Source organism: Lygodium microphyllum, chromosome 7, assembly GCF_053477565.2.
Source record: "Lygodium microphyllum isolate KBCC chromosome 7, Lygodium_microphyllum_v1.1.10, whole genome shotgun sequence".
In the NCBI taxonomy this organism is placed as follows: Eukaryota; Viridiplantae; Streptophyta; class Polypodiopsida; order Schizaeales; family Lygodiaceae; genus Lygodium; species Lygodium microphyllum.
This window is the reverse complement of record NC_141141.1, coordinates 86875272-86885476: the sequence shown is the minus strand read 5'-3', so window position 1 is coordinate 86885476 and position 10205 is coordinate 86875272. Positions and strand designations below refer to the sequence as shown.

Here is a 10205-nt window from a genome sequence, read left to right as displayed (position 1 = left end):
CTCTTTCTCTCTCTATCAAGCTCTCTCTCTCTCAACTAACTACATATAAATGAGCCCTCTCTTTGCTCTCTTGGCTTCTTAAACCCCTATTTACTTAGTCTTTTACCTCCTCCTGCTCTCTCTTTGGTGTCTTAATGCCTTAAAGCTCTCTTTTTCCTTTTTTTCTTGTTTTGGGCTTGCTATTATAGCAGAAATCCTACTATGTATTTCTCTATTTTTCTTATTTTCCCCTCACCTAAATGCATCCAAATCATAAGCAACCACTTATACTAATCCAACCTATTTAGCTAAATCCAAAAAACTAGAAAAAATTACTTGCAAATAAAATCGAATACCTCTTTAATTCCCTCACTTTCTACCTATCTCAAGCATTGGTTCAGGGCAAACCCTACTTTAATGCTCAATTCGAAGCATGCAAGTACCCAAGGACAAACAAAATGTGAGAGCTTGTCACTCTACCACCAAATTTCACAGACTGCTTATTGCTTCAAGCATTTCAAGCCAAGTGCAATGGCTACCTCACATATAGTCGTAGGCGCTCGCACACCTACGAGTGTAGTGATCTTATCTCCATGCTTGATTGAGTTGCCTCCTACCTCAAGTACTCTGGTAACTCCATGATCCAAGGTGCAAGATCGATCCTCAAGCTTCAAGCTCCATACTCCATTGCCATGCACGAGACAAGAGAAAATAAAAGAAGAAGAAAAAGATGGGAGAATATGGAGAGCTTCTCCACCATGGTCCCTCACCCTCACACACTCACTCCCTCTCTCAAGCACAAGCTCAAGCAAGCAAGAACAAGAAGAAGAGAAGAAGATAGCTAATTTTAGCCATCACACACTTCTTCATTTACTTTTTGCCTTTTATACAAAACCCTAATCCCCTTTGGGCACCCATCCCCTTTTTACATGCCCGACCATTTTAGGCTAGGTCCTCTTTTCCTATTCCCTTCCTATTTGCAATGTGCCTTCACCCATGACCATTTACATTTACAAATTGCACAGGAGGGAGCTTTACACTCTTTTACAAAAATTTAGAGTGCACTTTTATATTTAAAATACGCATTTTCTCTTTTGTGCTTGCCTTGAGCTTTAAGGTCGTCCTTGCACTTTTTGCCTTTATTTCTCCTATTTTTTCAACTAAGCCGCCTTTTTTTCACTTTGCCTTGCATCTTTATAATTTTATTTTTGCTTTCTTTGGACTATGGTTAACAATAACTATTCCTAAAGATCATGACTCCCTCCTCTGGTCATAATAGGAAACACTTAAAGCGTGTGGCTGAAACAGTTCGTGCTTCAGTTCCTTCAGTATCAATCCCTACTACATCAGGCAATACCCTTCCTGCACGCCTAATATCTATAAATTTATTTCAGATACACAAAGATAGTAGTTTGGACATATCAATTCATTCTCTACATCTCCTAGTGGTAGAAGACGTTATTCATTTCTTATGTAAGGACATTCAAAATTCCACAAAAATATCAGTTATAGCTAGTATTCAGCCGTTGTACTCTTCTTTTTATGAGGAGAGACAACAATCTACGGAGGAGTTATGTAAGTCTAATAATACTAAACTTACCTCTACTAAGAAAATCCTTTCTAATCTTTTTTTAAAAATGGAGTTACAAACTAAATTGCCAGACTTGAAAGTGAAAATATCCTCTTTGTAGGCCCAATTGACTGAAGCAAAGGCTTAAGTAGCTACTGACAATGAGAATAAGGATTGTCTTTTTAAGAAAATCCAAGAGCTTAAATCTTTGATTATTACTTAAACTATCGAGTTACAATCAACTCACTCCATAGTTGAGCATCAAAATACCAAGATTAAGGAGTTAAAAGAACAGTTGGCTCAATCACATTCCATTCCTCCAAGTCCTAATGTACCATCAGTAGCTTCTTTATCAACTACGAACTCGACTGTTTTCTAGTGTAATGCAACCTTATGTCATTTATTTCTAGCTCAAGTGAAAAGGCTTCAATCTAGAATTGACCTTTTATAGTCTTGTTTTAAGCAATCTATGGAATATATCCACCACATTTTTTTTCTGTGTGTACTATCAACAATAAAAGTTGGCATTTTATATGAAGCTGTCCACTATGGATATGCATCCTCTAGAGGAGTCGTGCTTGGTCCTCAGATCTCCTAGCAGAGGTTTTCTAAATAGTCTTTGTGGATTCAGTTATACCAAATACTATGCTGATGTCATACATGTATCTTAGAGGTGATCTTCTGATTTCAAACGATGAGAATGTCTTGAAATGTGAAAAATGTTATTTTACAAGCTGTTCTTTATGTCTGACATTTTGGATTGCAAATGGATGAAATTTTCCAAGCCTACTCTTCCAAAGTAGTCGTATGTCCTAAAGTTTCTTAGCATTCCATGATAGAGCCTATTATCTTGAATCAAAAACAATTGAAAGCCCTTGCACAATTACAATAACCAACTAAGGGAGGATCTTTTAGCCCATGTTCTTAAACAATCCCCTTTTGGCACCTCCTCCTTTGAAGCTTACAATCACCGATCTATTCTAGGCCCATCAGTGCCTTCTGTCACTTATTATCAATAAATGACCCCAAAATTTGAGTCTTATTTATCCATACTTCAATCGATTCTTCATATTATTTCTCCTCTTTTTTTTCAACCGCAAGGTGCTCCCCAAATTTCTATCTTTACTCATTGCCCACTCATTGTGGATCGTGTTTTCTCCCTACTTGTTCTCCATCATTTACCACACTCATTTTTACTTTTCCAACGTATTTCTAACTCCTTTCTTATCCAATTTAGTTAAATTACATGAGTCTCCATCTTTAACCATTTCTTCTTTTTACAATTTTGCATATCCATCCCTGCATCTCTTGATACTTGGTCCTCTTCCTCCATCCACATCTTTTATTTCTAGTCCTCCTCGATTGGTTAGTAGCCACTCTGGTTTTGATTTGCAAAATACTAAGACAAAGAGGGTGGAGCCAAACTGATTCATTGATAGGACCTCAGATTAATTGGCCTCTGATTCCAAGGGATTTGCAAACTCCTATACAAGCTTATCAAAATTATTTGCCATTTGTCCAAATCCATCATCAATCTATGATCTTGTAATTAGATTAATTGCTCATTTTGTTTGGTACCTAACATACATGCATCATCATGCTCATAATGATCAGAAGCCAATACCAAACTTGTGTACTAATGCCAATGTGAATGTTGATCCCCATTAGTTGGATATGTTGTATTTCCATGCTTTATCTTTAGAGCAAATATCTTGTCCTTGTGGAAAGGATGTGTTGTTTGCAATTCTTTCAAAATCCTCCCAAGATATTTGTGGATGATTCCCTTTCCATGGATAGGTGTTGAAATCACCATGCCTTTAAAACAAAATCTTCATTAACAATTTCTTTTTTTTATGTAATTGGTGGATTGAGCTTTAATAGAATCTCTTTTCATTTTCCCTTATTGGGATGTCATTCAAATTTCTATGTATTGTGTGCGTGTCGATGTGTTTGATTCTTGTTCTTCTAGAGATTATTCGAGAAAGTTGAAAAGATTCAACGATGTTGATTTATAAGTATAGCTAAAGTTTTGAAGACTTGTAAAGAAATGAAACAATCTCTTATATCGTATACTAATTTGATTGGTTGTAAGCTACGAATTGTTTTATGCTTCAAAGTGTTTTTCTTTCGTTAATCTTTCTTATTGATCCAAGTTATTTTGAAGATTGATGGGATCGAGGTTGGTTTGTGAATATATTGATTTATTAATATTCGATATATAAGTGTTGAGCTAGTTTTTGGGCTTAGTATTCTTCCTTGTTCCAAGTTTGCAAGGACACTCCCTAATTAAGTGTGAGTATGTTAAAAGCTTAATTGACTTGTTTGTTTGGGTTAATTTTTGTTGTTTTAATGAATCGAATAGCTGATTTTGTGATGGATTAATTGATTTTTTATATGTTGAAAGTGTTTTGGAGTGAGTTGGTATGGGTTATGTAGGTAAGCTCAAGATGGCTTTAAATTAAAGTAACGATAAGTTTTATAATGTGTCTGATGATTCTAATAAGGTTCTATAATGTGTCTGATTCTAATAAGGTTTGTTTTGGTCTATTTTCATTTTGTTTGTGAGGTTGAGATTGTGAATGAGTCTTTTGAAAAATGATCATGTTAAATAGTTTTCGATAAATTAAAGTGCTTTTGGTTTAAATTGTATGATATTTATGCCTTGCGTTACCTTTTAGTGCACTGGAGAGCTTATGCATCTAACCTACAAGTCTCTGTTTGCTTTTATTAAGTGTTCTCAAGGATGAATTTTTAGCTTCGACAATGTGCTATAATCTTACAAGAAGAATATAAGCTTGTAATAGCTTTGAGCAGCAAAAGTAGCTAATGAAGACTGAAGTAACAATGACACTAACGAGCGCTCAAGGGAGACAAACTATAGCGACTCTAACGACTCTTCGTATCACACATACCTCTAGGAAAGTATATCCGTAGCTATAAGAGGATTTTTGAGAGTTACCTTGTGTTATTCCAATGCTCTATTAAGAGAAAGCATATGTAGGAGTAAGACAATCAATTTCCTATGAAAAACATTGTATCTACACGAGAAAAGAGACTACAAAAACTATTAAGATGATGAAATACAAAGTGTGATAAATTCCATTCAAACTCGATCTTTTCTTTGTGTTCTTGTGATTCTTTGATGGTTTAATAAAGAATATGAAGATTTGTTGTGATGCATACGTCGGAGATTCATATGTGATGCTACAAGATCTGTATTTATTTTTTTTGCCTATGATTGATCCAAGTATGAGAAACACACCAAGTGTGACAAGATATATTTTCTTGAAATAGACTTCATGTTTTCTTGTTGTTCCTCTTAGGACCATAGTTCCAAGGTGTAGCACTATCCAAGTCCCACTTTCACACCATTGTTGAATATAAAAATGAACAATTTGAGACTGGTATTTGGTGGCCATCAAGGTGACAAGAAAATGCCACTCGCAAGAATAGCAGAGGCCACAAGCTACATAGAGCTCATGGCATTCATCTGTACAAGTAACTTCACCTCAAATATCATAAACAAACAAGGCTAGAGACTCACATGTATTGATCGGGATACTTGCATACCAAACAAGAATGATTGTTGAATTATCATGATCATCCATGAAGAGCAACATCTACAAGCAAAAACACAACTCTAAAAGACATTAGCATTGAGGTCCTTCCATGTACAAACATAACACAAGGGTAAGCTGTGGCTAAACATCCTCAACCAAATGTAGTATGTACAAGCTAACGAGTGGAATTGTGAGACCATGTTAGGCTATGAGAATCATGATAAGTTATAAGACCACCGAATAATAAGATCAAATGAGACCAACTACCCACGTCATATGTTAAGGATGGATGTGTACGTATGACAATGCATATTGGAAGTTGATGAAAACCTGTCACAATTGGATTGCTCTAATATTTTGATTTTGTTGATTCCTAATTTTGTAATAGACACCAACATTGGCACCATTAAGATACACTCACAATTCAACTTTAAAGATTTTGAAATATTTGATCTTATTAACAAGAAAAGCACAATGAAGGCATGGAACTTCAATATGCCATCTCTATGTTGGCACACACTCATACACAAACACATACATACACAAACTTATATCTATTTGGCTCACATTGAAATATCTAAAGAAAAGAGTACTAATCAAATCCCTCTAGGCACACCATTGAGATACACTCCCCAATTCAACTTACGAGATTTTGAAATATTCTGCCCAATTCAACTTACGAGATTTTGAAATATTCTATCTTATTAACAAGAAAAATACAAAGAAGGCATGGGGCTTCAATATGCCATCTAAATTCCAATCATACAAGTAACATGCAATCTCTATGTTATCACACACTCGTACACACACATACATACACAAACTAATCATCTATTCGGCACATTGAAATATCTAGAGAAAGTACCAATCAAATTCCTCTATGCTTTTCCCTTTGCTAAGGTGCATATGAATGTACACACATGATGGTCAGAGTGATTTATAAGAGTAAATATAATCTTTGTCACTAAAACCCAAGGATATGAATACATCTTTGTCTTCTCATAAGCATTGCTTGAGCCTTGCACCTTGTGAAACCAAAATTACACGCATTCATATGCATAAGTGACTAAATGTGCTCTCAATTATACTATAATGATGATAATGATAAAACTAAATCATATTTGAATAAGGACAATGCAAGGTTTTAATACCAATCATATTTTTGCATGAACTCCATGGAGCTCCACTTGAGCCCCTTAGTCGCAAGCATAGCAATCTTCACCCGTGCAAGTAACTGATTATGAACTTCCGTAGAAAGTTATACACTCGCATATAAATACTGAACTAGTAACAGACTAAGAGTACATAAACCTCACGAGCAAATACGGTTAGAAATATTCTATCTTTGCTTGCATAAATTGAACATTAACACCAACTCCACAACCTAAAAAATGTAGGGTTGCAAAGGTTCCATGTTCACTTGCAATAAACTCAGAAACCGTTATTAGTATCTAATCGCTCAGTTTCGCATGAACTCTACGAAGCTCCACCTGATACACCCAGCTTGCGATCCATTTCCTCCAACAATCCGTTAAACGTATCCAAACAGGCACAGAGGGTGGTGACTTCATCGTGCAAGGCATCCACCTGGTACTTTAAGAGAGCGCCTGCGGAGGAGCATTCGTTGCACATTACTCCAGACTCTGCCCGAGAGCGCGACTGATCTCTCCACAGACACAGTCTCCACATGTCATCTAACATGAGGAGGGCAGCCTTGTTGCCCTCCATAACCGTGTCGGAGAGAGCTTTGATCTCACCACCCAGCTCACGCATCCGACCATCAAGCATGCCCTCCACATAAGCGATCAGAGATCTTTGGCATTTTACCAGACTCTTCAATTCATTGTTAATCGCATGCAGCTTCCTTGAACACCTCCGATTGTCATAATGTCGGCGTACAACACCCACGCGCCTGTTCCTTCTCGCTATTTCCTTCATTCTCAGGAGCTGCATCCGAGCACGAGAAGTGGGCGACACAGCTTCTGTGGGAATATACTTCGAGTCATGTGGCTCCTCTCCACGCTCCATGCCCCAGTGTGAGCTACGAGAGGTGAAACATACCACCATTTAATAGAAGCGTGAGAGGAAAGTATGTGTATGTGGCAATGAAACAAATAAAAGAGAGTCGACATAGCTATTGGCGATATTTCATCCTGATTCTTGTCTAATAGGTTGGAAGACGCGTAGAAATGATGATGGATCCTAATTATGGAGTTAATCTGAAGTTGTCCACAAAGCAAGCAATGCAGGATCACTCGATACAAGGGGCTCAAAGCCCAACGGCATGAAGCCTGACATTTGTTGGAAGATGTATGCTCGGCCTCTTCTCCCACCGAGGGTCGTGATCTCTGTGCTGGTTGAGAGTGAGTCACAGTGAGTGCGAGAGAGAGAGAGAGAGAGAGAGAGAGATACTTAAGAGAAACGATAACGGGACACCATGCAGGTAGCAGCATGGGAAGGCTTCGGCCAACCTGGTACTTACAAGGGCAGCTGCCGCCACTGCTGAGACGACGCTTTAAGAAATAGTCCTTCAACGCCTGCACTATTAAGAAGATTACTATCACCATACAAAATCAGAGAGAGAGACTAATTCTTAACCATCATACTCGCAAACGACCAACAAAACAATGGAAGCCCAACAATGGCGAAGACGATGCAGTAAAAACCTACAAGAGACGTGCAGCTGCACCAAGCGCCGGAAAACTCGTAAGGAACCAACAAGGCAAGTAAGATAAAAGTCCTGGAAAGAAGAAGCAAGGAGAAAGAGTGGCAATCCTTCCGGCTCAAGCCACCATCATCAATCAATTATCAATTAATTAATCGATTTATTGATGATAATCGTATTCATTAATGATTTGTTAAATAGGGAACTCCTGCACCGCCGGTCGCTACCATCATGAAGACAGTCAAAATATAGATCAAGTTTTCCTCTTGGCGGCTCGCCCGCCGTCTTTTATTTTTCTTAATTGCTTTGAAGTAGGTTCGATGGATTCTCCCCTCATTATTCGTAATACGTATATACCTCGAGGCTCGCACATGGTGAACCACTATAGATCATGATTGTCAAACTCTTGAATGACTATTGCCTATCATCTACCCTATCCTCACAGCACACACGATAGTGTTTTTTGAACAACAAAAAGCAAGTTACTTTTGGCATCTTCCTGCAGCCCACTCCTCTATAGACTTACTAGGGTGTAAAAAGCATTATAGTTGTACCGTGGCAAGGGGGATTAACACAACTTTTGCCCATGGTTTATAGACACTTATAGATACAAGCCTAGGCTGCCATTGCAAGCCAAGCCCACTAACTGTGCTTCACGTAGTTGGCATCGTTGCGAAGAAAGTGAGGCGTGACTCTCTTTATATTTTTCTCAACAACATAAAGAAACTTAAGGGTGTGCTATACACACCAAGGATAATGTGTCCTTTATTGTCAATCTATACTACTTTATCATTTAAGCTACAAGTTCAAGAGGCACCGAAGCACTAGCGCTCCCAAACTTACAACTCTCAAACCAAGGCAAATTTGAATTGGTGAGAGTAATGGGTGGTGAAAACCAAGGCAATCATGAGGATGAGGAAGTTGGCGAACTCTTTGCTTCTCCTCTCTATCTCTCTCTCTCCCAGCAGCATTGGTAGGAGAGCAGCAGCAGTGGCAGTGGGGAGCACGAACAGCAGGTGACCAGCAGTTAGCATGTGAACTGTGAGTCTCTTTCTCTCTCTCTCTCTCTGTCTTTGTGGCATGTGAACAATCTCTCTCTCTCTCTCTCTCAGCAACATTGGTAGGGGAGGAGCATGAATAGTAGGCAAGCAGTAGAGCAAGACGTGAACTGTGAATCTCTCTCTCTGTCTTTGTGGCATGTGAACAATCTCTCTCTCTCTCTCTCTCAGCAACATTGGTAGGGGAGGAGCATGAATAGTAGGCAAGCAGTAGAGCAAGACGTGAACTGTGAATCTCTTTCTCTCTCCCTGTCTCTGTGGTCTGTGAACTGTCTCTCTCTCTCTCTCTCTCTCTCTCTCTCTCTCTCTCTCTCTCTCTCTCTCTCTCTCTCTACCAAGAGGGTCGCAACCAAGGCATATCATTGCCGTCACAAGGGGGTCTACCTGCCCAGTCACCCTGCTGCATAAGGATGCTCCCACTTAATTTGGTTGACATGAGGCATTCGTTTGACACACATGGCGAAACCTGCAACATCATGACCAAGGCATTCGTTGACACGCGTGCCTGTGGGGAGCAATTGAACACCAAGGGGGACCCAAGAGGTGCCGCCCAGTGTTGCAGGTGGGCCAGGGGCTGCCACCCCAGGACTTGGGGGGTGGGGGGGAGTGATTGAATTGGGGCAGCTAGAGCTTAGGTGGAGGAGAGGATGTTGAGGGAGTTGGCGCCTCCCCAACCTCTGCACAGAGAGAGAGAGAGAGAGAGAGAGAGAGAGAGAGAGAGAGAGAGAGTGTGTGTGTGTGTGTGTGTGTGTGTGTGTGTGTGTGTGTGTGTTAGTTAGTTGAGTTAATTTAGTTAGTTAACTTACTTTGGATTAGTAAGTTTTGTATATTATTTTAATTACCTTTTTACTTTTATTGTTATAGTTATTTACGATTAGTTTAATTTTATTATTTTAGTTTATTTATGATTAGGTTTTAATTACTTTTTTACTTTAATTATTTGTGGTTATTTTAAATTTTTATTTTAGTTACTAACCTTAGATTAGAATAGATTAGTTAATTTTAGTTTATTATCTACTGATTTAGTTTACTTAGTTAAATTAGTTTAGTTAGTTAGTTAGTTAAATTGATTATAGAATGGTAAGTTAGTTTAGTTTAGTTAGTTAGTTTATTTATTTATTTATTGATGATTGAAATTTTTTATATTATTTTAATTTTTTGTTCTATTTTATTTATGGTTAGTTAGTTTAGTTAGTTATAGTTTAAGGTTAGTTTAATTTTTTGTTTAATTTTATTTATGGTTGGTTTAATTTTATTGTTTTGGTTTATTGATTGTTTTAGTTACTTACCTTAGATTAGTTTAGTGAGATAGTTAAATTGACGATTAGTAAGTTAGTAAGTTTTTTTTCCTTTAATTGTTTGTGGTTATTTGA

General features: G+C 37.9%; 1 protein-coding gene across 1 annotated transcript; it reads right to left on the bottom strand.

The window, feature by feature from the left end:
• Positions 1 to 6453: 6453 nt before the first annotated feature.
• LOC148033657 (uncharacterized) lies at positions 6454 to 7816 on the bottom strand. The gene is made up of 3 exons (XM_087682342.1): positions 7780 to 7816; positions 7592 to 7646; positions 6454 to 7150 (listed from the first exon to the last, which is right to left on the bottom strand). Exon 3 carries the CDS (start codon positions 7135 to 7137, stop codon positions 6586 to 6588), a length of 552 nt encoding a protein of 183 aa, XP_087538468.1. The 5' UTR covers positions 7138 to 7150; positions 7592 to 7646; positions 7780 to 7816; the 3' UTR covers positions 6454 to 6585.
• Between the last annotated feature and the right edge of the window lie 2389 nt (positions 7817 to 10205).

Bases quoted from the DNA above. Each gene is read 5' to 3' on its own strand.
- LOC148033657 (XM_087682342.1), bottom strand. From the start codon at position 7,137: ATGGAGCGTGGAGAGGAGCCACATGACTCGAAGTATATTCCCACAGAA.